This window comes from Strix uralensis, chromosome 4, assembly GCF_047716275.1.
Source record: "Strix uralensis isolate ZFMK-TIS-50842 chromosome 4, bStrUra1, whole genome shotgun sequence".
Lineage (NCBI taxonomy): Eukaryota > Metazoa > Chordata > Aves > Strigiformes > Strigidae > Strix > Strix uralensis.
The window spans coordinates 66,492,442-66,519,212 of record NC_133975.1 but is presented as its reverse complement, the minus strand read 5'-3'; the positions used below and the strand labels follow the sequence as shown (position 1 = coordinate 66,519,212).

The following is a 26,771-nucleotide window of genomic DNA, read 5'->3' as shown; positions in this document are numbered from 1 at the left end:
GCCTTTTCCTTCCTCACATATATCCCAAGGAGTAACTGGCATTACATAAATTGAAGAAGCCACGTTGCCAACTTCAGTAAGTAATGACTTTTTATATTTCTTAAAGATTTTCCTAGTGCACAGGACAGGACTATGTCGTCCATGGTTTAGTTTTTAAAAAAGGTTCTCAAATCATTTTACCACATGGAAATCATCAGGAGAGGCCCTGAACTATTCCCCTGGGAGCATGAAGCTTGCCCATTTCATCATGAGACACTGCAAACTCTAGGGAAGCCCAGCAGTATATGTGGGTGATGGGGGCAGAACAAGAGAGAGCAGCTTTCTGTGGCAGACTCCATGACTGCTTGCTTGGTGTGTTCTCCAGACCCCAACAACTCAGTGTTCTCTGATTTACCTGCCCTCCACACCCCTTGCAACTTTACATTTCCAAAGGGATCCTGCTGGCAACATGCATCAATTTCGATGTGCTTCTCCCCCACAGACATTGTGTATGCAGACCTGTTGTGTCTGCCATCAAGCACAAGGAATCACACTGGACAGGAAGGGACAATCTGTCCCAGGTATCCATTTACCTTTTGTTTTTTTGTTAAGTGACTGTCAGTGAGGCCCCAGCATGGGAGCTGGCACCTGGTATGTTTTACAGAGTAGGATTTGCCTATTATTTTCACTGTATTTATGGTGTTACTGCAAGGCATCCACCACATCTGGGATCCCAGTTGTGATGGGTTCTGTAAAATAACAGAAAAAGAAGAAAAACTGCCCCAAGAGTTTACAGCGGAGATAAGACAGTGGTGTAGTACATGAGCAGAGTAACTGTTATGAACTTCTGGAAATACTGTCATTTTAAGTTGCAGAGATTCTTGGGAATGGCAAATTAAATAGTAAAAAAGTGAAAGGAGTGGGGAGAGGGAAGATTAATACAAGGAGGCAAGAAAGGAAAAAGAATGAGGACGTGAAGACTTCTTTGGGAAGCACATTTCCATGCTTCCCTGAATGTGGGCCTTTTCCCCTTGTAGTATCAGTGTGATTTTGCAATGGGAAGATGTGCCTCTGCTTGTTTCAGGGATAAGTAATTATGGCACAGTATTGTGCCTTGAGCCAGCAGTGCACCCACTGCATTCCCATGCTGCACTTCAGAGGTGGAGTCACTCTTCACAGAAATGTTTTAAATATATCATTGCTAGTATGCACTTTCTTGATTTCCAAAGGTACAGTAACTTGCCAACAAAGAAAATCATTCAACTGAGAATCTAGAAAATCTGTAGGGAGAAATGATGTGTTTCTGTGCATCACATGGGTAGATTTTTATGAGAAAACAAACCAAAACACTGAATGAAGCAAATCCAAAATTCTGAAGAAATCATTGCTTGATCTATAAATATTCATGCCAGGGTTCAGCTAAAGGAATTTCAGTGGTCCCGTGGGCTGCAAGAATCCTTTATCCATTGTGGTAGCAAACCAAATTTAGCCTTTGAAAAAAAAAAAAATTGTATCTCCCATTTAAAATATCTCAGATTGCTGTAATCCCTTAAAATAATCCTGCCTTTCTTTTGATTTGCCAGGCTTTCAGTGCTCAGATAAAACAGCATGTTCTTTAACATCATTAATAAAAAATGCTTAATGGCTGTGAAAAGTAGTTATGATACTAGATATTTAGATACTGCATAACTAGAGAATTGCTTCTATTCTTGTTCTTCTGTGTTTATCTTTGATTTAGAGCCAACAGACCTGGCCGGCTTCTTACTTACATTGGAGTTAATGCATCAGGATATCTCCACTAAAAAGAAGAAGTCACAGAGCAGTTAAACTACTTTAGGTGAGATGAGAAAGAGGTCTCCGTTCCACTGCTTCAGCAGCCATGGAAAATATGTTTAATGTGCTCAAGAGGAGGCATCTGCTTGTACAAACTGTCACTATAGCAGGTCCCCACCAAAGGTCAATATTTTATGGTGTAAGGGAAGGTTTATGGTTTCAGAGAGAGAACTCCCATGGAAAGTTTTTTCCAGGGGCAGAATTGTATTGCTGTACTTAAATTAGCCTTCAAAACCGGATTCTAATTATTTACTCTGTTGCTTTTTGGAGAGATGATGATGAAACTGAGCTAAGAACACCACTTCAGAGTGGGAATCTAAATGAAAACAAGCTGCTAGAACATTTTTTTTTTTTTTTTTTTGGCTGCATGGGTGGAACCACAAAAATTCTAGTTTTCCAAACGACTGCGAGATGTGACCTCATAACATTTCATAAGCAAAATTTAAATGCATATAGTAACATAACACTGTTACTGCAATTACAATTACAGGAAGTAGTGTTTATAAAGGAAAATGCTCTGGTCCATCTTATCAGGAAATCCACCTGATGGTCTACTTGCTCTCTTCTGGGGAAGGCATGATTTGGATGAGGCCGATGGTGGCAAGCTGCCAGCCTCAGGCTTTGGGAGGGCGAGAGGGAACTGACTCATGGCTTTTCAAATGCTAGTGCTGCTGGCAGCTCGATTACGTTTATGGGACGGGAGCTTTCCTTCCTTTTGTGCAATATGAAGGCCGTGATGGAAAGCAATTGGCACATCGCTGGTTGCTGGGAAAGCTGTTGCAGGGATCTTTTCCCTCCTGCTAGCAGTGCACCAGGAGGCTGTTACCGGTGGGGAGCAGGAGCAATAGTACCCACTGTCTTTTAAAGGAGAAATGGGTACATCAGTTTATTTCTTAGGAGTGGCTTAACTGTGATGGTGGAAGCTGAACTGTATTGAATTATGGTAGAATCTGATTCTTGGGAACCTTAATTCAGTCTAGAGGCCGTTCGTGTTCCCTACAAGATTCTCCCTAATCATCTTGCTGAGGAATAGATGGTTTTCTGCTTGTTTTCCAGGAAAACCTTTTAAAGATGCCTGCTGCATCATCGAGAGACGCGCACTAGCAGACCCCCCCCAGCAGACAGGAAGACTTCGGCCGTGCCAGTGGGAGTTCGCCTCGCAATCAGGAACAAAACTGAAATATTTTCGACTACGTTTTCCCCTTTCCTGGTAAAGCGGGGTACGGCCACCAACCTTGCGGACTGAACAAGGGCCTGGCTCACAGACCCTCCTCCCCACTGGGAGAAGCGTAGTCCCTCCCTTCGCCCCGGCCGCTGCTCCCCAGCTCCGGGACCCGCCCGGGCGGCGGCGGCGGCGGCGGCGGCGGCGGCTCCTCCCGGCCCGTCGCAGGCGGAGCGAGGCGGCCGCCCGCCCCCTGCGCCCGGCCCGCAGCCTGGCGGCGGCTGTGGCAAGGACTGGGTCTCTCCTCGGCAGCAGCCATGAAGTCGCTGTGCCTCGTCACCGTGGGGGTCTTGGCCATGACGCTGCTCATCGCCAGCATCTCCTTGCTGGTAGCACACGTCTTCCAGACAGTGGTGGACCTGCAGGTGAAGCAGGTGAGAGCACGGCCCGATCCCTCCTGACCCCTTTATTCCCTCTCCGAATAACCCTGGGGCGGAGGGAGGGGGCTGGCGGGGGGCGTTGTCTGGCTCCCTCCTTGCACCAGCTGTGGTTGGGTGGGGACAGGAGCATCCCTGGGCAGTGAACCCCCCCTGCCCTGCACCACCCGGCTAGACTGGGGCTCGGGATGGAGCTCTGGCTGCACTGGGCCTGGGCTGGGTTAAAACTGAGTAAAAATCAGTTCTCTTGAGGCAGCTTCACTGGCTGGCGGGCAGCAGCTGTAGTGAGAAGCTCTCTCCAGAGCAGCAGCACGTGAGGTGAGCAGGAGACACCTAAAACACCCCTTTTGTTTTGCCATTCCTATCATAGCTTTCTTGAAGCTTTCATACAGTAGCTTGTTCTGCTGCTCCATGTACTGCTGCCTCTGGAGCACAGCCAGAGGTGCTGTGGGCTGAAACACGTGGTAGTTTCCCAGGCTGGGTGATGACAGCGAGGCATTTCACCCTGATATTAAAGGCTGCTTGTAGCACACCTCGGGGACACCCATCCTGGCATTGTTCTGAATGCAGAGCCCTTCAGTGTTCATGGTCTGCCTAAGCTTTTGTTCCTCATACTGGCTCTTTGCATTATCTGGCGGTCCAGTGAGATGGGTCAACTGTGTTAGTAACTCCCCTAAAATACCTGTGAAGCATGTAAATGAACAATTATTTGTCTACCTAGTCTGAGGAATATCATCCTCTCAGTTGTTCTGACAGAAACCAAGAGTGCTAGCAAATGAACAGACTAGTGTTATTGTCTAACTGGTGACTGAAGTCTGCTGATCCCCTGTGATGTCCTAACCAAAGTACTATTCTTTTCTTTGGGGTATTGACAGGGAGCATATCCTAACATAGAAGCTGTAGTGTCTTAAATCACTTTGGTTTAGCAACTGCAATTTTAGGTTGGCAGTCAGCTTAAAGCAAGTTGTGGCACTTTGAAGTGCGCCTGTAAACTTCAGGGGATAGCCAAAAAAAAAAAAAGGCTACCATAGGGTAAGCTGTCATGCAGCCTGCCAGTGTGTCAGCTGCTCTTCAGAAACTGCTCGTACAGCTACTCCTACAGTGTTTGTTCTCAGGTATGTGCCTCTGCTGTGCTGGAGCGTAGCATGGGTGATGGATGGTTTATCCTGAAGTCATTTCATTGCCAGCCCATACCTTTTCTAAGCAGTCTGAAAGCCAGGTGTGAAGTGATGTGAGTGTTAATGTATGCAAAGTTGTATGCAAACCAAGGCAAATCAGTACAGCTTTGCATAGGCATGTGCAACTAATTCCATCTCCCAGATCTTAGGTCTCTTTGGAAAGAAGTCTGTCATCTGCATCACAGCAGAAGTTCTAGTTTATTATCAAAAGAGCAGTGGGGTAAATAAAATGGTTTGGCGGGAGAGTGTAGAACTGCCAAGAATTAGGCGTGATCCTCCTTATGCGTATTATCTCTTAGCTACATGCTCCTTACCCTTAATGGTTGATTATATAAGAGTAAGTTAGTATTTGCTCAGCAGGGCTTTCAGTAATGCAGGATAAAGTTTCCAGAACTCAGTCTTTTCCTGCTTACCGCTCATGCTAGCGCACATCTAGATTGCACAGAATCAAGTGTCCTGCTCCATGCGCTAGCCACTGACTCCATCCTGGCCTTCTCCAGGAGCCACACACACAAACTGCAGAAGTACAGCTTTCAGCCTCAAAGCAGTGTGCTCCCAGTCATTCTGCTGATTTGGCTGCTTTCCACACGTGCTTTATCCCATGTGAGTTTTTTTTTCATTTGTGTGTAGTCTAGAAAGTTGCTGTCTCTTGTGTAACCACGTATGCAGCTTAGAAAATCTTGTGCAAATAGACAAATCTCGATTTGCCTTTGAAATGTGGCCAGACTTGAGCTTTTCCAGCTCTCTGATTGCTCTGCAGTCCAGGGCATTGGACATGAAATGTCATCTCAGCGCTCTGGCCCTTCTTAGCCTCCTCAACCTCTCTGTCATTGGAGGAGTTGCAGAAGGGACAAGAGGTTGCCCTTATGACAGGTAGTTCATGTTCTTTTGAGGGCTTTCCAACAGTCCTGAAACAGAGCTGACTTGCAGTGAAGAGCTGTCTTTGCAGTCTCAACTACAGCTGGAACAGAAGACTGTACTTCGGAGCCGCTGAAGCACCTGCATGTCCAAACCCAGGACCTGTGAACCACTGAGGAAGGGTGGGCTTTCAGCAGGGGCGTTGTGTGCTGCATCCTTTCCAGCCAGAGGCAGGGAAAGGGAAGTCTGTTCTTGGGTACAGTGGGGGTGTGGGAAGAGTGGGGAATCCAGCCTGGTGTCAAACTTAACATCCCCTTGAAAATCAGCAGACAGATGTGTAGTGACAAGGACAGTGGGAACACCTTTCCCAGAAGGCATTCAGATCTTGTCAACTTATTCTCTGTCTTATTTGCCAGTTTTACTGGCTTTTTGTGAATTAGAGTGCCATGCCAGATCAGGTATCTCCCTTGTCCAATATCCGTTTGTTGTCAAGAGCTAGCACATGAAACTCCATCGAATAAAGGCAAAAAACTTGTAATGAACAAGAATAAATTAGCTGCCCACAGGAGAAGGGCTTTCATAGCTGCTAGCAGTGATTGCCTTATGCTATATGTTGGTTATATAGTTACGTATTTTATTGCCATAAGTGTGCAGTTTATGAATATAACAACCTTTGATCTATCCACCTAATTCCAAACTTGGGCAATCGGTCCTTTACCTCAAGTGTTTTCTTTATGCCCCATACCTTACACCGATAATTTTAGAAAATGCTTAGTCTTCTAACCCCTCAAAATTTTACTGGACTTTTGTTGCCAGCCATCTCTAGAGCTGGATTGTCTGGAGTGTTTAGGACCCAAAAAACCAGGGAAGATATATTGTCCCTTGATGGATTTTATGTGTTGATCTTTTTTTGCTGTTGTTGTTTAATGTGAAACACTAGAGCTCTCAGCACAGTTTAGTGCAGAGGCTTAGAGGAAGAATCAGTTGAGATGCTCCTTTTGAGCAGACCATTCCCAAGGTGCAAGCTTAGAGAAGTCTTTTCATGTTGGTCTGAAAGCTCACCCTATCACTTGTCTTAAAAAGTTGCAATTAAATTCTGTCATAGATGAACGCGTAAAAATATGTCTTGGAATTAGAACATTTTGCAGTTCCAGGGAAAAAAAGTGAATTTCATTTTCTGTGTAGGTTCAAAAAATGTTCAGTACCATTTCCCACCCCCACCATCACTACCAGTAACAGTTACATTTGGGAGGGGAAGCTTGCTTTTGATTTCCTCTGTGTGAAGCATGGTCAAGACAAGGAAACACCAGTGAATGAGATAGCTGCAAATCGCTGACTGGCATGATAAATTAAATCAGTAGGAAGGATGCTTTGGTACACTTGAAATGAGTGTGGACTCCATTTGGACAGAAGAACCCCTGCTGTGCTTCTGCGAGAAGACGGGAGATCATATCATCCGCTGGTTTTAGGTTGTGATCTTGCAGGAGGTACACCCTTGTATCTCTGAGACAGGATCTCTGAGTCTGAGGCCTCTCTAGGCTACTGCTGCCGGCCTAGTGTCTGGCTTGAGGTTTGTGAATACTTTGTGTCTCTTCTTCTTGAATGTAAATATAGCAAGGGAAAGGGTCTGATTCTCAGGCCTTATGCAGTACAGCAGCAATAACTACATATGTAACTACATACTTTAGATTAAAGAGCAGTCCTGGGATCTAATATCTTGCAGCCTGCCCAACCTAGTAGTGAACACAAGCTCTGACAAAAAAACAAGCAATCCCAGTTGTGTAACATCAGATCCTGCTGTGGTGTGGAGGAAAGTCAGCAGAGCTAAAGTTGAATGCCATAGCTGAGGGACATGGATGTATGTTTTGCTCAAAAATATGTGCTCATGTTTTTCTATCGGGTCTAGGCTGTGTAATTTCATGTGATAGACCCAAATATCCCTCTTAACATTTAATCAAAAATAGGAGAAGAGAGCTTACCATATTTTATTATTTGAGAGTTTCGTGGGAGTCTGTCAGAATCCAGCTCAGAAGTTTGTGAGTCTGTCTGGGAATACATCTGGAGCTGTCACTGTACAGAGCTATAAATAGGCACATCATTTCTGTGGGAGATCCAAACAGTGTCATGCGGATCCAGGAAATAAATCACCAGATTACTTTGTTTCACTACCCTTTTGCTCTGTAGCCCGTCTCCCAGGGGATCACTTACAATTTCAGAATCTCAAGAGCCTGTATTTAAATCAACCTGCCAGAGAAAAGCTCCTTCATTTCTTTCTTATTAATGCTCTGTGCATGTAATCTGATGCATATGTGTATATAGAGAGAGCGTGGTAGAAACCTATGTTACATTTAGCAATGCTACATCGAGCTGGGGAGCTTCTTGTTTTTCAGTCTAGCTCAGGAAAGGGACAGGGGACATGGCCTCCCTGCACATTGTAAATGTGATCCCTCTGTCATAAAGGATAGACTGGAGCCTAAAACTGGACTGAATATGACCAGGGTGCACTTAGTTTTTTTAAACATTGCACATTTAGAATGATTAATAATCTCTCATTTTAGTTGCCTCATATGAGAGGCATTTGAGCAACAGATAGGTGTCCTGAATATGCTTAGTAGTTGTTAGGGAACAGTTCAAATTCCTAAATATGGATGGTTAAGGTCAAGACAGACAATAGTTACTCTGTTTATCAGTGTCAGGCTTAAACTCACTGTGTTTCATGCACACGAGGGATGTGAGCTTTATACAACCTAGGAAAGGAGCAGACATCAGTAGTTCACTACACCAGCACCTCTGAAATAATTGACTTTGTAATGTCATTTTTGGCTGTGGAGGTAAGCTATCACGGTTATCTGCAGGTATCTTAAATACATTGCTGTCTCGCTTCCAGCCCTTTATGGTGGCATCATGAAAACAGTATGCCTGATTTGGGGAGATTTTCTGTTCCTGATCCTACAAACCAGCTTCAGGAGGGCTCTCTCTGAATACGGGGATGAGCCTCCTTGGCATAGTTCACAAGAAAACAGGATCAAAAGCATTGGGCTATGTAGGAAATGGTACATATGAGGTGCTGGTGATTCCAAAGAAATGCTCAAACCTCCTGAAGCATGTCTAAAATACATTCTTTTTTTGTGGTGTGCACAGAATACGTGGTTTGAAATTCTCAGAGGAAAGCAGTCTGCAACTGCGAAGTGCTACCAGCTGGGTTGGCTTTCATTGCCATTCAGCAATACTGCTGCCATTCCAAGCTCCTGCCAATAATTTTTTCTTTGAAACACTCTTCTCTTTATCTAATCATTCAAAATTAAAATCTACATGAAGACAAAACAGTTCCTTAAGTGGGAAGGCCAAGAATGACTCCTGAGGCAACTGTGGCTGATAAAGTTAAGACCCCATGAACAGTAACCAAGAAATGGCAGCAGTCCAGTCTGCCCTGCTTTTGAGCTTGCACTCACAATATTTGGCTTGTTTTCTCAGAAGAATAAAAAGAGCAAGTGTTGATGAGACCCATTTAATTGCAAATTATTCCCCCCCGCCCTTCTTCCGCCTAACAGGTGATACGATTTTCAAAGATACAGTTTTCTTTGTGCGTATTCCTGAAAATTCCAGTCTGCAAGCCAAATTTCTCTTTACTACCACAGTAGCGGTACCAGTGTTATAGCTATACAAAAAGCCTTGATTTTGGTGGTGTTGGTGCTTTTATAGTTGGGGTGAATTTTATCTAAAATGAAATGGTAATAAAATGAAGACTTAAGACCTTTATTACATGTTTCTAATGGAGCTACACACAGGTACAGTTGTGACTTGCCTTATAACATGTATATGTTGGTAGGTAAAGGAATTACTGATTCATTAGTTAAGTGCTTCTGTCATAAAATAATGATTTATAGCTTTTCTTTTGTAGGTCCACATTTTATTGGTTACAGAATAGACAGGCCCTGCGTCTGGAGATGCATGCACTCTCATTGGTGTAGGAATGTAATTAAAGACAGAGGGCAAAGAATCTTTGCTCTATTCAGAGACCTTGGAAAGGCATGAATCCTAGTATGCCTACATGACAGCAATATCTGTCCCTTGCAGGTTTTCCTCACAGGCCACTGAAAAACCAAGTCTAATTGCTTTGGAGACAGAATCTCACAGCTGTAGTGGAATCTGACATTCTTAGGGAAAGAAATCTTAAACACAAGTAATCTAAGCTTCTTTTCCGGCCTTGTTCCTCCTAAGAGGTCTCTTAGGACTTAGTGGCCTCCCATTGTCAAGTTCTACTTTTACCTGTAATGTTGGCATGTTTCATGGTATCTTACATCAGGTTAGGTTTTTGCTGATACAGGAAATGCAACAGGATCGCTGTGTAATACCTGGTAAGTCTTCATTCTGAAAAATGTCAGGCAGAAGTGTTTGTGGGAAGACATGGAACAATAAACCCAACAAACATATGCCCCTAGCCTGTGAGCCTTTGTAGCATGTGTCTGATCTTGTTGATATTTAGTGAGATGCTTCAAAGTAAAACATATCTATAAGCATTGGTAGAATTGGGGTCTTGAATCCTATTGCCTGTGCTTGTTCCAAGGGCATAGAATTCCTCTTTTCCTATAAATATCATACAGTGTCTATTGTTAACAGCGAATCTATCTTTCTATCGTTTCAGGGAACAGTATTGAAAAATGGCACGGAAACCTTTGAAGCCTGGGAAGATCCTCCTCCACCAGTCTACATGCAGTTCTACTTTTTTAATGTGACAAATCCTTTAGAAGTGCTTCAAGGCGATACTCCTCTTGTAGAGGAAATAGGGCCATACACCTACCGGTAGGACCATTTCACTATTTTCACATTTCACTAAACCTGTTGTGTGTGAAGAAGCCAAAAAGCGGGATCCAGAACACTTGGGATCCCATTCTAGGAGAAAACCTAGCTGTTATTGTGTGAGTAAAAGTTTATTCAAGGGAGCATGGTCATACACCACCCAGGCCGTACAACTGGACTGACACTTGGAGAACCTGCAGTCAGTTTCAGATTAAGCCAGTGACTTCTGTCAGATTTTGGGCAAGATTTTGCTTGTGTGCTGCTGTTCCTGAAAACCGAGGAAGTTGTTTGCATCCTGGCCTACTGGTTTAGGAGAGAAAAAACAGTTGGGTGATGTTTGAGAGTCTGGAAAGGGGAGTGTTGCATAAAAGTGTGATTCATGTGTTCACTCAAAAATCAGTTCCTAGCTGAAGTTGCCCAATGCACATCAGTAAAATTGTGGCCAGAAAACCAGTTAGAGAGTGGTAGCTACAGGGATCTTCCTCAGTCCCCCCTCACTATAAAATCTACTTAGATTCAGGCATACTTACCATTTTTACAGACAGCCAGAGTTACTAAGGCTGCGTGCAGTGTTGGAGCTTATCCAGCCTGTTGAACTCTCATTCTGTGTGGTATGGCTGCACACTGAACAGTCTGAGTCTGCTGCATGTGGAGAGTTTTTAAAGTCACATTACAAATGAGTTTTCCTTTAGAGCTTTATTCTGCTCTGCTGCATGCAGCAGTGTAAACTAAGAGCAGTCCCGTGGCAGGAAGCATTATGGTCTTTGAAGTCACAGAGGTATGAGAACTTCAGTAAAAAGGTTGATTTCTCATTGTCAGTCTCCCTTCTGGTCACACATGCTCATTCAGACCGGACACTGGCTCAGTGCCAGAGGGAGTTGTCTTTACCTAAGCTGCAAAATGATCAGAATCTGGTTGTTAGTATTTAAAAAAAATACTATAGAATAAAAGGGAGAGCCTTTGTGGCAGCCTTGGTCACTGCAGTATGTCTTGCCTTTCTGTTTCTTTCCTCCCACACCTCAGCTTTGCTTCACCCTCTGCCATCAATCTTTTCTATTGTCTCCTCTATTTCAGTATTGTGTCTGTTTAGCCTTGGCAAACTACATGTGGTACTTTGGCAAAATACCTTGTATTAGATAAAGCGGTAGAGCTGGAGAAAAGTTACATAAGCTTTCAAGTTCCCAAGCTTTTCTTCAGGTCTCTGTAGTATAACGCTGATAATTAGTCAGCAGTGCTCTCTGTTGGGAAGATAAGTAGGGCCAGCTCTAGGTGTAATGCAGCTACGTGAAACCAAATAGGCCCATGCTCTTCTGCACTCTGGTGCTCAGTCGCCTTTGCTAACTTCTTGTTTTCCCTTTTCTTAGCTCTGAGTGTCTTCTGGCTGTCACGCACAGCCCAGTTTGTGAAGCTGCACCTTATCCATGAAAGAGTTCAGTGGGATGGACAGGGCTGGTGATGTGTAGCTGGCTGGGTTGGTCTGTCCCTGAGGGAAGGCCCAGCCTGAGCTGCTGGTTTGTGGCTTGCTGGGAGAGCCTTCCCCTGCAATGCAACGCGCACGGCGGGTCAGGCCATGCAGGCTCTCCCTGAATTGTTTATTACGGTGCAAGGGAGGGAGGCTGCGTGTTCCGGCCCTGCCATGTTTCAGTTGCTTCTGGCTTGTTTGGTTAGCCTGATTTTGACATGTCTGAACAGGATTCAATTGTGCTCTGCTCTGTCTGATAGAAGAAAGAGGGAAGTGAAAAAGTGGAGTGCTCTTTCCAGATTTTTTAATCCTTGCCTAGCTGTCACTGCCGACTGTACCAGACTGTCAGCGGTGGGTGGGGGAAGAGAGGAGGCGTGTGGGAGGAGAGAGAGAAAGGACGGATGTTGCAGACATACTGCATGCTCGAGCCAGAGAATAAATACCAAGTTTGTCTCACAGGCCCCGTGTAGCAAAGCATGAAAGACCCATTTAGGTTTAGCAAGTGGCAGAACACCTAAAATGCCCTAACATGAAGTGAATGGTTCAGTGTTTTTATAAATCAGGGTATTGGGGGTAAAAAGGCTGGAGGTGAACTGGCCCAGACAAGCAGAGGCAAAAAATCTAATGAGTAACAGAGGAGGTGGGACAGCTAAATAGTCTCTTCCTGCATATTCTTCCTGCAATTCATAGTTTTGACCAACACACATTGTAAATCAAGTTAGTGCAGAGGTAGATTCTGTAACAAAAATGTAGTAGTGCTATTGTTTTTAAATCATGAAAGTTGAATTTGCAGCATGTAAAATAATTAATGTTAAAGTGCAAACTGCTTATCTGCCTAAGCCTGCTGAGTCCCAAAGAACACTTGAATATTGTCTGGTCTTGCACACATTTGCAGCTTTTTGTCTTTAACATCTGAGATCCTCCTACTTGTATCCCTAATTAGGGAGTATTACTTTTCTCTCTGGCCCTTTTAGAGTTGGAGAGGCTTCTCAGGTTAACTCTGGCCTATTTTAGGGAAGGCACTTCGCAACTGTCTGTTTCTGTCCCCTCAGTTCAAGCCCTAGGGTATAAAGTAGATCCCTGTACAAGAGGCTCTTGCCAAATCAAGCTGAAAGTGTTGCTAGACCAGAATGTTCCTAGGTGGTAGGGATGCTGAAGAGTGGTAGATATGCTGTTTGTGTAAGGACGATGGGAAATGGTTCGTTTCTAACAAGAACAGTTTCACAGGCCTTTCCAGTTTGCTTTAAATTTGAAAGACTGTACCAGAGTAATACAGCCAGTCATGAAGCTGCATTAATGTATCTAGTGCAGCCAGGATAGGATCTAGGATAGCACAGGGTCTTGCAGAATAATTCACCTTCACATCTTGGGACTTAAAATTTACACAGAAAGCAAAGCAATGTCAAAGTCAACAAATTCTTGAGTAAATGTAGTCTTAAGAAATACAGGGCATTTCACTTCGCATGAACGCCAAAAGGATCATGCCATGAGCAGACAACCTGCTGTTTCGATTTTCAAGTTTGCTGCAGACACATGTATAGTTCATTTTAAGCCTGAGCCAGCCAGTTTTGCAGAATTTTATGCTTCTTGTTTGTAAAATGGTAGTGGCAATGGACTGAATTATATTTATGACATGCATTTCAGGGTAATTAAGATCTGACTTCCTCATCAGGCCATCAGGTAGCGTTTAGTGTTGCTTGCCGATTGCACCTGTTTGTCAGCAATCCTGAGTTGTATGCTGCTTGTCTGAGTGCTTAGGCAGCGTCAGAAGCAACCTGCCAGGCCACAAGTAGTTCACGGCAAAAATTCAGTTGAATTTCTGTCATGTCCAGGATTCCTACCAGAGAATTGAAGGAGAGGAGCTAAAATGAGGCTTGTTGTGTAAGTCATGTCACATGTAAGCGCAGCAGTCCTAGTGCAAAGTACTTTGAAGGCAGCAGAAAGATTCTGGTAGGTTCTTAGGTCAGATTAATGAGATTTACATGAAGCCTACATCTTGTTCTGTCTGGGAGTGAATTTTGCCTGCAGCAAAGAGGCAAAAGTTTCATTTTCAAATTGTACTTCAAGTGCAGTTCCATATATAGTGCCTCTAAATCCTTCTGTACTGCCTGAAATTGTTCTCTTTCCTTGGAGGTTTTTTAAAATGAGGCAAAAATACAGAATGCAATTAACATGTGGGGTGGCATTTTTGGAAGCACCCTCTAAGGTCTGATTCGGTTTACACTGACTTAAAGGTGAGTTCTGTTGCTGACAGCAGCAGTAGCAAAAGTGAATCCACCCCTAATGAACTGAAAATCCCACCCTTTATGTGCTTAAAGCAGTAGAATAGCCATAGGTTAATTGCAATTAATGTTATGTGTATATATATGCCCCAGGGGGGAGGCCCCCCCTCCTTTTTTTAAAACTTTTTTTTAAACTTGTTTAACTTGATTAGAGAACAAACTCTCTTGTTTTTCAGAGAATACAGGCCAAGAGTGCACGTTCAGTTTTTGGATAATGGTACCAAAGTATCTGCTCTGAATCCAAAGACGTATGTGTTTGAACCTCAGAAGTCAGTTGGAGACCCTGAAGTGGACCTGATTAGAACAGTTAATATTCCTGCAGTGGTGAGTTCTCTTTCATTTCTGCTTGGAAATTATCCCAACACTTTATAACTAGCAGCTTGCTGCTTCATACTGTCTCTCCCTTTGTGGTAGATAAACATGATTGAAGAACGAGAGAGGCAGCTTATGTCCGGGGCAAATACTGCATTCAGTTTTGGTTTGGACTGTTGTGGGTTTTTTTTATTATGTTCCTCACTCGTCGTACACTTCTTTAGTGTTCGTGCCTCGCTCTTGCGCTGAGAACTGGCGGGCACTTCAGAGATGAGCAGGAATCAGGCATGTTGGGTTTCCATGAGTAGGTAAAGCTAGGGCATTAGAGACATCAAATGCATTGGAGGAACTGTGACTTTTGAATGAGAAAGTTTGGAATGCTTGGGGCTGTTTTTGTCAAAATTGAAAAAAATGCCTCCAAGTCTGCATCTCAAGTTGAAAAAAAAAAATTACAGCAGAGGAGTTTCAGATACAGCTGAATGAAAAGGTGCTCTCAGAATAAAATTAAAGTTAAAACATGCACCCCCAAACTGTGTTAGGTGAAAGTTTTTGGTCTCGTACAGGAATGAAAGCAGATCTAAAGCTGTCATACCTTCCAAAGGAAATTAGACTGTTCTAAAATACTTGTTGGTTGTGTAACTAAGCCTTTACTCTCTGTACTAGTTTAATTGACTTCAGTTACAGGGTACGTTCATTTCTGGTTTTCCGCAGCATTTCCAAAAATATCTTGTCTGATTTTATGAATGAATACATAAATGCACTGTATATAGTAGTAGATAGGACTCAGCTTACTAAAAGCTGCAAACAATACAGTCACTGTATTTACAATTCCTCCCAGGCATTGTGTGAGTGGTGGTAAATATTATCTCTTGTTCAGAGTTTTGACTGTGATGTACTGTAACAGGCAGTACTAGAAGAACTACAGATTGGTTTGCCCAAGGAATATTCCCTTCTTTTGTTTTTGATTTTTTTAAAGACATGTTGTAAAATCACTTGTCAGCTAGAAAGGAAATAAATTTTGGTATTGTGTGCATTTTGGAGAAATGGCTATCTTTTAAAAATGTAAACCATAACTTCCTAAGGGTGAAATTCAAAGCACATCTCCAGCTGTAATATACTTGTGAAATTCAGGCTGTTTAGAAAGCAGTTTTGGACATTTCACTCAAAATCCATTCTCAGTCCATGGCATGGAACTGAGCTGGTTGTGTGCCAGTGCCACGCTGAACGGGAATCTGCAAGAGCACATCCCTGTGGGAGAAAAGCTGAAGAACCTGTTAGCCAGCACATTACTTGCCACGAGTGCAAATAATGTGACTGAAAATACAGTTGAAACATGTGCAGTGCTGAAATGTCTCTGTGTTTGTATGCAGCTGGTATTATTTATTCTACAATAAATCTGAGCATTGCTCCCTTATTCCAATCCCCTGGCAGACTGCAATGGAGTGGACCAGGTCAACCCCTCTTCAGTTTGCTACAGAGGTGCTGCTGCTTCTGTACCAAGAATCCCTGTTTACAGTTCACACTGTTCATGAATTACTGTGGGGCTACAAAGACAGGCTCCTGTCAACCATTCATCTTTTGCATCCTGAGATTGATCCAGTATTTGGTTTGTTTAATAAGGTAACTGGTACACAAGACTTTCTGATGCTTTTGAGGGGGAGTGATGTCATTGCTACAGAGTTTGGACTGTCATTGCCATCCAGTCGAGGAGGATGTGCTTGGACTGAGGCCAGGAGGTACGCTGCAGGGATAGCAGAAGAATGTTCCCTCTTCAGTTTGGCTGTGCCTAGGCAATGGCCGGTAGCATAGCTGTGAGTGTTTTACCTGACTTCCCTTTATCATGTACGGGTAAACTCTCCAAAGATGGGTGTCAACCACTCCACTCTTACCTGTGCTTGCTTGAATAACATGGGCTTTGTGGGGCCAGTTGTGCAAATCAGTAGAAAAATTTCCTGACCAATTTCCTTAGTAATTGATTGAAATTGCATGTTTTTTCTGTGCTGCAGCCATTATTGACTTCCACAGTGTTTCTGGTTGCACGTCATTTTGGACTGCAGGGACTCCTTGTTTCTTGGAGATAATCTGCAGTGCTCAGGTTATTTTCTGTGGGTTTATTTTTTTGCTAAGGGCTGTTTTTTCGGTGGCAAATTTCAAAGGAAAAAAAGGCTAATCTGATGTTACATTTCCTTCACTTGGAAGGTGTAGGAATCTAGCCCAGTCACTTCCACCTCATTTATATTCAAGGTGAACTTTAATGAATTGCACTTACCTCAGCGGGAGTCCGTCACTTGTAGGGTGGATTTGAAGTGATGACAGCTTAAACTCCTGCCACCCCATTGTAGTTACCAGCCAGGTGTTACAGAATGAGTGGAGTGATGAAAAACTCATGTATCTCTTTGCAGATGAATGGAACTGATGATGGAGAATATGTTTTCCTAAGTGGGGAAACGAACTACCTTAACTTCACAAGGATTGTGGAATGGAAAGGAAAAGAGTAAGTTTTTCAGTGGGGTGTAGCCTCTGTCAAAATCTGCCCGTTCTCACATTTTGGATGAACGTAAGCATTATTTACAAAAAAAAAAGGTCCTTTTATTCTGAGGGTGGTGGTAGCTCTTAGCAGCTGTAGCTTCAGACCAGGCCCCCAGTGTTTTGGTTTGTGTCATATAACTATGAAAGGAAGACAGCCCCAGCCCTTAGAGAGCAGAGTGCTTTGAATACTCCCCTCTGAACCCCTGGCTGTCCCATGGCAGAGGTGACCCTCTCTCCACTCCCTCCTCTAGGACACCCATCCCAGCCACCTGTGGGGACAGTGTTCCTGCATCCACACCGCCGGTGTTCCCAGACACCACCCTTCCTGGTGGGAAGGCTGGGACATCTTGCGCCTGGGCATCTAATACTTCTTCAGCATGTGTTACAAAGCAGCCAAAGATGAACTACCTAAAGCACCCCTCTCCCATTAAACAAAACATCTGCCAGCAATTACATGTACGGGAGGAACTCTAGCAGACATATTCTTGCTTGCCTGGCGCCAATTTCTTTAAAGAGACTATAGATGCAATTAAAACCCATTTTAATCCCTTTTTTTCTTAGCAGAGCTGAGGCAAGGGGACTTAGAACTGTACAGGTCTGATTCTCGTTTGCTTAGAGCATGAGCTGGCATCGCGTGACCACCACTCAGAGATCTCTTAATCCTTACTCTCTTTACTTCATTTTCTTCAGGTCATTGAGCTGGTGGACAACAGAGACGTGTAACATGATCAATGGAACGGATGGGACATCCTTTCACCCGCTGATTAGCAAAGATGAGAACATTTATATCTTTTCTTCTGATTTCTGCAGGTAAGAAGAAAATGTCACACAGACTTTAAAGCAGAGCACTTATGTCCATTCCTCTTGAGGTTTCGTGTTAGGCTGGTGTTTTTCCTCCTGTGATTTTATTTAACAGTGTGAGCATTCCGCATTTATTCATGGTATGAAGGATGAGAGAGTTACACCAAAAAAAACCCCAATCTGCATCAAGTTAAGGGTGTGCTATTTCAAAATAAAGTGAGAATTTGGAAGATGCCTGGAAAGACAGACTGGATTGCCTTGCAAGGCTAGTAATGCGGGGAATGGAAGGATTTATATGAACCTTGCCTGAAGCTTCTTTCCTCCAAAATATTCCTCTGTGCCCTGCTTTTTGAGAGAACCTGGATTGCCCACTTCAGAGGTTCATGAATTGACATAATGCTGTCTGAAATGCAACAAGATGAAGACAATCTTGATGTTTCCTTCTTTGTGTTCCACCTTGTCTCCTCCCTTGCCCACTTCCCTGTCTGTGAAGAACAAAACTGAATCTGAAATTCTCTATTTAAGTCAATACAGATGAGTGTTGCACTAAATTCAGGACTTGCCTAATTCCTCTGTCTTCCACGACTGTGTTCCTTTCCTTGCCCCTCTCAGTAGCGTGTACCAGCACTCTCTCACGCAACACGCAATAGCAACATGGGGACCAGAGTGAGGCCCTGAACTGCTGAAGGCAGGCATCAGTATCCCTGGAGCAGCACAGCTGGCACAGCATCCTCTATTTTGTGTAGCAGCAGAATGACAAGATGTGTATTTTCTGATCGAAAGCCTATTAAATTCAATACAGAAGATCATTGGAATGGGCTTAAACCAAGCCTGTAGCTTACTGCAAACTTAAGTAGATACACAGGCATCAGCAAAGAGCGCTGGCCTCTGCAACAGGTGTCAGTGTGTTCTCAAGACTAACAAATCTGGGTCTGGTTTTACTTCCTTGCAGATCTTTCTACATGGTGTACGACAGCTCAGGAGCTGTTGCAGGCATCCCAACCTACCGCTTTGTGCCCTCTGCTATGGTGTTTGCCAACACGACGGTTAACCCGGACAATGCTGGATTCTGTGTGCCACCGGGAAACTGCCCTGGCACTGGTGTCCTCAACGTCAGCATCTGCAAGCAAGGTATGTTACCAGGCGGTGGATGCAGACGGGAGGAACATCAGTGGGGAACATATTTCTCCTTTCTATCTGAAATATATGAGGACAGTTTGGTGAGGCCTGTGGATGTGACTGCACTCAGTGAAATCGGTCACCAACAAGTGATCGGTTGGTTATAAAATTGCAGTAGTGATCTGAAGGGATATTCCTGTGTGATGCTGTCTGCTCCAGCAATGATTTAAATCAAGAAATCAGAAGGAAGTACCAGGATCCATACTGAACATCCTGGGCATTTATCCTCTGCTGTTATCCAGGTAGCTGTCACAACTGAGTAGTTGAATGAAAACAGTGCAAAAGACCAGCGTGCAAGCTTGAGATGTGAAGCCATGCTGATGCTGCACAAGGGAAAGTTTGGCTTGTTCTGATGACAGGGAGTCAAGAGTGTTGCTTCTGTAGCTCCAGAATGGACTTCTCTTTTCACTGTAAATGACACAGTGGGAAGAGTTTTGAGGTCCTCAAAGACTTCCTTGAATCTTGCTCTGCCTTTTTTGGGTGATGACTTTCTATGTTTTCACATTTCAGGTGCTCCAATATTTCTATCAGCCCCACATTTTTACCAAGCAGATCAAAAGTTTATAGAGGACATAGAGGGCATGCACCCGAAAAAGGAATATCATGAGACGTTTCTGGACATCAATCCTGTAAGTGCAGTCTTTTTAAAGGGTTATGTAGGTGAATCCAAGCACATGGGCTGAGGTCACCTTCTTGGATGGTGTGTATCGACATAGTCCCATTAACCTCAGGGAAGCTGTACTAGTTTATGTGGAACTGATCTGTTTGTATTTGCTTGTATAGAGCAAACTTTGTTGGACAGCAAGAATTAAAATACTTTTGCCATTGCGCCTGTGCAATTAGACCTGCCATCAGACTGGTAATGATGAGATGAAGGAGTTAAAACATTTGCTAGGAGCAGATGAGGCTACTTTTCCTGTTCACCCTGCCATCCTAATCATTTGAATATTATCTTGACCATGTTTTCCCCAAGTTAAGCTAGGTATGTGGACCAAAAGAGCAAATCAGTCAAGATTCAGTGGATGTTGGACTCAATTTAGATAGCATGGAGTCATGAGAGGAGAGATGCAGAAGTGTGGTGATGCTGTCTTTCATGGAAGTTTACAGAGTTATTGGTATTCCCACTGTGAAATGTCACAAATAAAGGGAGCTTGCAGATGATGGTCCGTGGTTTTACACTTGTGGTTTAACCCTGGTAGGCAGCTAAGCACCACACAGCCATTCACTCGCTCCCCCCCAAGCAGGATGGGGGAGGTAATCAGAAGGGTAAAAGCAAAAAAACTCGGGCTGAGATAAAGATGCTTTAGGAAGTGGGGGGGGGGGAAAAAAGAAACAAAGAGAAACAAACCCAAGAAAAACAATTTGATGCAAAAAAATCCCAGTTGGTCACTACCAGCCAGTCCTCGAGCATCAGCAACTCTGGCAAACTTTCCCCCAGCTCTTCATCACTGAGCATGATGTCATATGGTATGAGACATCCCTTTAGCTGGTTTGGGTCAGCAATCCTGTCTGTGTCCCCTCCCAGCTTCCTGCCCACCTCCAGCCTACTCACTGGCAGGGCAATGTGAGAAACAGAAAAGGCCTTAAGGCTGTGTAAGCACTGTTCAGCAATAACTAAAACATCGTGTGTTACCAACACTGTTTTCATCGCAGTTCCAAAACACAGCCCAATACCAGCTACTGTGAAGAAAATTAATTCTATCCCAGCTAAAACCAGTACAACACTGATGTCTACATCTACGCATAGGAATATAGGTTGAGGGAAGGAGCAAAATCATGACCTGCCTAGTTTACAGAAACGGAGTACTCTGACTCATCAAGCTGTTATCTGTAGCTAAAGCAGAGGAAATTGCATAGTTCCTCTCTTAAGGTCTAGTGCAGATGCTGCTTGGTATCTGGTTTGGTGCCAGGTTCTTCCTCTTACCCTGCTCCTACTTACCCAGTTTTTTTGTACTAGCATAAAATGAGCTCTGCACCCCCCCCCCTCCCACCCACTCTTCAGACTAAATTTTGCTGCTTGAATGCAGAAAATATTCCTGTGAAGCCAACTGCAACTCATACTGTAGTGGTGGCATTACTGTGAGAAGTGTTTCACACTCATTATCTCTGTGGCCATACACTCCCATTGACTGTGGTCAGTAGCTGTTTTTCACCCTTTAGAAAGAAAGGTTTGTCTGTGGCTGAGATTGTTCTGGTTTCTGAGTAGTGTTGCAGAGACTCTGCAAGGAGCTGTAGGTAGTAGCCTTTTCCAAAACCACAGCTGGATCTGGAAGGAAAGGGGATCCTCTGTAGTTGAACTGTAATTTTGCACAGCACAGCACAGCATGATGGCACCCTTACCTCTGTTGCAGCTTCTTCACATCTCCTTAAGAGGCAGACTGGAATGTAGGTATATGAATTACAAGTGTATCTTGGTGAAGGGAAATAAATAATAACCCTAAGTGGGTATTGTCTTGCCTTTCAAGTCCACACCAGGGTAAATATTAGGTTGTATCCTCCCAGTTCCTATTATTTCATGTCTACTGTTTTTTGGGGCGTTTTGGGGGTTTTTTTTGACACTGATTTCTTTTATTCCCCAGCTGACAGGACTTGTCCTGAAAGCAGCCAAGCGGATGCAGATCAATGTTCACGTCAGAAAATTACCAGAATTTTTGTAAGTGTTCTCTGCTGCCAGGTTGATATCTCAGATCTGATTTGATATTCAAAATGAGTTTGTCTGCAGTGTTCAGATGGAATATTTGTTGGAGAGATCAAGTAAAAGAGAGAGAGAAATCCAGTCAAATCTGTTACAAGCGGCAGTATCCTCTCTTCTCACAGATCAAGTTGATTTTGCAGTTCCATCTGCAGCATAAAGGCAGTATTCAAGAGAAGTGAGATGTTGTGGACAGTTTCCATGTGATGCTTGTGGTGGCATCAGTCATATCACACTGGTTTGTTTGCTCAGAGAGAGGGTCCGCCACAGTGGAGTGCAGCTAGCACTCAGAGAGTGGCTGCTCACTGCAGTGAGGACATGCCATCCTACTCTTCACAGCTTTTAGGAGAGAAAAATACTGCAGTTACCATCATTTCTCAGCAGTGATCACATGAAAACCAAAGGAGAAGGCATGACCCCAGACAGGGCTGCCCATGCCTTTCCCCAACGAGCACAAAAAGCAGACCAAGTGGTATGTCTCAGACAGCAGGCAAGCCCTAGCTAAAACTCAGGAGGGAGGGCTCATTTGGTCATCTGGAGGGAAATACCTTGCCTGTGACTGCATTGATATGATGAAATCTTTGTACAGCAACTTTGGCATTCAGTACAACCCCACAAATGGGAACAGTGTACAATCCCAGGTAACGTGTGAGTAAAATGCCCCATTTCTTCTTTGTTGCGGACGGACTCTACCTGGTTTTCTGGGTGTTGCAGTTTGAGGGGCATGTCCCCAAACTGCAGCTCAGTTGTGCAGAAATACCATTCCCTTCACCTTGTGTCTTTCTGAAGTGTTGATTTACTTGTCACCAATGCTGTGTGGTAGCTATTCTTCCTACTTAGCTTCTCAGCTGATGTTTATTGGCACAGCTTTGTTATATAACTAAAAAAGAAGTATTTTATCATCCTCATCCTCTTGGGAGTGTCAGTGATGTTTCTTCACAATTAGCACCATCCTGCTTTTTAGTGCCCAGGAGCTGTTACATTAACACAATTTAGGCATATGCTGTTATTTCATGTGTGCCAAATGTTGGGGTTTTTTTGCTGCTGTGCTCATGTTGCTTGAACAATAGCTTCTGTGTTTTACAAATATGAGTAACCTTCAACATCAACTTAGCTTAACATTCCTGCTGACTGGCACAAATCTGTCATTCAGTGGGTTATTAATGAGCCTCTTATGGTTCCCCCTCTTTCTCTCCTCACTAAGTCCCAAAATATGTCATTGCTCCCAAAACAGAATTTATTATCTATCTTGGAGATTGAGGTTGTTCTACTCCAGTAGGGAGGTGAAAATTGACAATGAAAAGGAGCAGCCCAGATGTTTCTTAGGGATGGTTTCCTCATTCATTGTTCTATTATAATCTGTCTTCAGAATCCTCAAGTTGAAAAGTTGCAAAACCATAATTTTTTATTGTTGTTTTTTTTTACACAGTGAAACAGGCAACATCCGAACACTGATTTTCCCAGTGATGTATATAAATGAGGTAATTATTTTTGTTATTCCTTTGCAGCATTGAGGTATGTTTATGCTTGCAAAAATACTGTCTTTGAGTTAACCAGAAAAGAAAATGCTGGTTTTCTTGTTGTTTTATACAGTAATAGGTAGGAAGCTGTTGCTGTTTCTTAACTAACAGCCTTCTGCTGCTTGTTGACCATAGTATGAAGTTCAGCCCTGCAAAACACTCTCAGTCAGACAGTTTTTTTAATTTGAAAGGTATCAGCCATGAGGAAAAGGGTTGCTCAGATGAGGAGGTGGGAGTTCACAAGATCACATCTGGTTTTGAGTCACTTTTTGTGAATATTCCTGTGCTGTAGTTGGATCACTAAATTAATTGGATTCAGGGAGGACTCGAGGGGACTAGTTTCAATGATGTCCACCATTATACCATGCCTAAACTGAGAGTTAAAAATCACTACTTTCTTTTGAAATGCAGACTAGATGATCCTCTGGCCATGCAAGGAGAGCTAAGAATTCTTAGAGGGAAAGTATATCAAGAAGCAATGAAGCAGAGGTGGAGAGCTGTGGGAGTGTTGTTTCCCTACCCTTCACAAAAATAAAGTGGTGTAATATAAAGGAAGAACAAAAATAAATCTTTTTTTCCCTCTTCATCTCTCTATGCTCCAGAGTGTTCTGATTGATGAAGTATCTGCCAACAAACTCAAGCATGTCCTGCTGGAAGCCAGTGTTGTAACTGGAATCCCCTTTGTAATCATGGCTCTAGGAATTGTTTTCGGGATTGTGTTTATTGTGCTCGTGTGCAGGTCCCGGGGAATAAGTGAAGAGGTAAGTAGCATTTGAATTTGACCTTGCTTACTGTACATCTGCCTGTATTTGATTTTCTTTTGGTTGATTTTACCTGTTCAGTGTCTTTCTGCATACAAACATTTTTATATGTTGTTTTTGTTTAAAATGACCTTTCTAGGGAAGGGAAGTTTTAATAGACTCAGAATAAATGCACCAAAGCAAAGGAATGGAACTAATATAAGAAACATGGTAAGGCAGATCGTATCATCTGTGCCTAATTCCCTTGCCAACAATAGTTAAAAAAAAAAATCAGCCTGTCTAGAGGACCCTGAAGGACAAGATGCAAAAGTCCACCATATTTGATGGACAGATTTAGTCAGCGACAATCTGAAAGTGTTCTCAGTAGAAACAATTGTGCTGTGCCAGTTGGTTATTTTTCAGAATCCTGATGCAAATTTATGACCAAAGAACAGATTAATTTTACAGACAACAGCATGCAGGAGGTTTTATCCGGACAGTACTAGTTTGTACGTCTATTTATGAAAAGTTCTGTCACAAAATGACATGCTGGCATTAAGGTTGCTAGTCACATTGAAAGCTGATGCCAAAATTTCACCCTAATAGGCAAGGCAGTCGGGTTCAGATGAGACAAAATGATGGATCCTTTGGTTAGTGAAATAGACTGGGTACTGTAGTAGGCTGTTTTCTCCTTCTAGTTGCTGTGGTCTTAGTGTGGTTTTGCTTGTATGGTGCTTCCTAAATACTATCTTACAACAGTGTGAAAAAGCACCATCCCTCCTACCTCCAGAGCACCCAGCCACACTGTGCATATGCGTTGTCTTAGTGGGACCCATCTGGGTCAGGGGCTTCCACTCCCATCACTTCTCCAGTGGGACAAGGGCTGTGATGGACGTGGCAGCAGTTCGACGGTGAGGTGTGCAGCCTCCTTTCCTCAAGCAGTGGCTTTGAGCAGCTGATCTTTGGCTCTTTTGGTTTCATCCTTGATTTTCTCTCTGCGTACCCAAGAAATGTTTCACAAGCAGATGCTCTCAGGACTGTACTTCAGGTTCCTTTGCAAGAGAGCCTGGTACAGTAGTTTTAATAGACTCATAAAAAAAAGCTCCTTTGAGCTTTTGAGTCTGCCTGTGTTATGGCAGGCTCAGCTAGAGAGTCAAAACTGTTCCATTGCCTGAGGCCCCTGTCCCAGGTGTTCCTGCCCCACCCTACATGTATAGCTTCATACCAGCTCTCTTGGATGTTCCCGAACCCTGCCCAGGGATTAAAATGACAAAGGGACACCTAAATTCTATGTTTTCTCTACATTGCTTGTGTTGCTTTTCCTGCAATCAAAGGTAATTCATCTAGTTATAGATCTCATGGTGAGAGGGTTGGTTATGGCCTGCCACCATCTGTACGGTGCCACAGTGAGCCAGAGGTCCCTGCCCAAGCTGCCATCCACCCCCTGGCGCTTTTTTAGTACAGTGCTAGTTCTTTTACAGGAAATTGTACTTAGAAGTAGGAGCCAAGAGCTTTTTCCTTTCCTTTCTGGAGTCTCAGCAATCCAGCTTCCCCACCATGGAAGCTCTCTAATGTGCCACGTTTAACTTTGCTGTGTTGTGGTTTTTTTCTTTCAGAGTACTGAAGATGAAAGATCCCCACTCATCAGGACGTCTTAGTAGATTTTCTTTAACATGTGAGCCTGGAGAATAAACTACTAGAGCTGACCTAATACCAACTACCACTACCCAGAGTTGTCCACTGTGGAGAAACGATCATGTCAAATATAACTTTTTATGGTATAGAGATGGAAAAAAATCTGCAATGTCATCAAGGGAGGAGACTTTTCTTACCAGCTAAGTTACAACCTTAAAACTACATTTTAAAACTGCTTGAGATCCTGCTTTTTTCAACCCCGCACTCTCTTTGTACCTGCACTGACAGCCATAGACGATCATAACCACTATATCAGTGAAAATAAAATGGCCTGGCTCATTACAGAAATGACACGGGTAAAATTTGCAAATGGTCTTAGGAGTGTGGGCTGCGAAGTACCCTTCTAGAAACAGAGCAGGCTCCTGTATCGCCCAGGAACAACGGACAATTTTGCTGAAGGCCCAGTATTGTCTTTTCTGTAAAGTGTTGCGCGCTACTTATTACCAGTATGCACTGACTGTTTATTATTAATGTCATTGGTCCTTTCACGAAACTGATTTGTACAACTAATCCAAAACATGGAGTGAAACTTGATTGAGCATCTATAGTTACCAGGTAAAAAGAAGCCAATGATTTGAAATGCTTCTCCGTACAGACCTCTTAACTGTTCTAACTCTGCACAGAATCCCATTGCATGTTAGCAATGCATTTATCCTTAAGGTTTTGGGTTTTTTCCCTTCAACTTAAAAAACACAACACAACATTGTTCTTGATGGTGGAGGGTACAAAAATGGTGTTTTTTTCTCTGGTATGTGTGTCAGTTACCAGCTGTGTGGTTTAATGTGAATGCAGACTTGGCAGTTACATTTGCTGTTTAGGATAAAAGCACACCTCCATATTAAGGTATGCGTCGGGCCTTGAGAAGTCATAACACTTTTTTTACTTGTCAAGTGGAAACTTGTTTTAAAAATCACAAAAGTATTTTTCCCCAATTAAAAGAATATTCTCATTGTTAAGTATTTCCATGAGGTCTAGATAGGTAAACATATTTTAAAAATGTATTATTGTCTTCTAAATAGAGGCATTGGTTTTTGCATTGTTTTGGTTTGTTTTTTGTTTTGTTTTGTTTTTTTTTCTAGCTGGTGACTTGTTCAGCTGTTTTGTTCATCTGGAGCCTGTTCCAACCAGGATTTTCATGGTGACTGTGCAATTATTTATTACCTGTATTAGCTAAAAGCACCTGGCACAGCCCAGGGTCCTCACAGTATTGCAGTTGCAGCTTTGCCTCTTCAGTGTTTGCCACAGCAGGTGGCCAGAGCTGGCACCTTAAACCTCGGCCGAGGAGCAGGATGCCGGTAGGACAGTCATCTGC

General features: G+C 43.3%; 1 protein-coding gene across 1 annotated transcript; it reads left to right on the top strand.

The window, feature by feature from the left end:
* Positions 1-3,215: 3,215 nt before the first annotated feature.
* Positions 3,216-26,500, top strand: SCARB2 (scavenger receptor class B member 2). Its single transcript, XM_074867068.1, has 12 exons — positions 3,216-3,408; positions 10,093-10,250; positions 14,168-14,315; positions 15,735-15,923; positions 16,706-16,797; positions 17,523-17,642; positions 18,586-18,764; positions 19,323-19,441; positions 21,392-21,465; positions 22,934-22,985; positions 23,627-23,785; positions 25,381-26,500. Exons 1-12 carry the CDS (start codon positions 3,292-3,294, stop codon positions 25,420-25,422), a joined length of 1,449 nt encoding a protein of 482 aa, XP_074723169.1. The 5' UTR covers positions 3,216-3,291; the 3' UTR covers positions 25,423-26,500.
* Positions 26,501-26,771: the final 271 nt, after the last annotated feature.

What these genes read in the sequence shown, in the direction of transcription:
- SCARB2 (XM_074867068.1), top strand. Translation starts at nt 3,292, where the DNA reads ATGAAGTCGCTGTGCCTCGTCACCGTGGGGGTCTTGGCCATGACGCTG. An exon ending in ATAGGGCCATACACCTACCG is followed by an intron (nt 10,251 to 14,167) that starts GTAGGACCATTT and finishes CTTGTTTTTCAG; the next exon opens with AGAATACAGGCCAAGAGTGC. An exon ending in AGAAAATTACCAGAATTTTT is followed by an intron (nt 21,466 to 22,933) that starts GTAAGTGTTCTC and finishes TTTTTTACACAG; the next exon opens with TGAAACAGGCAACATCCGAA.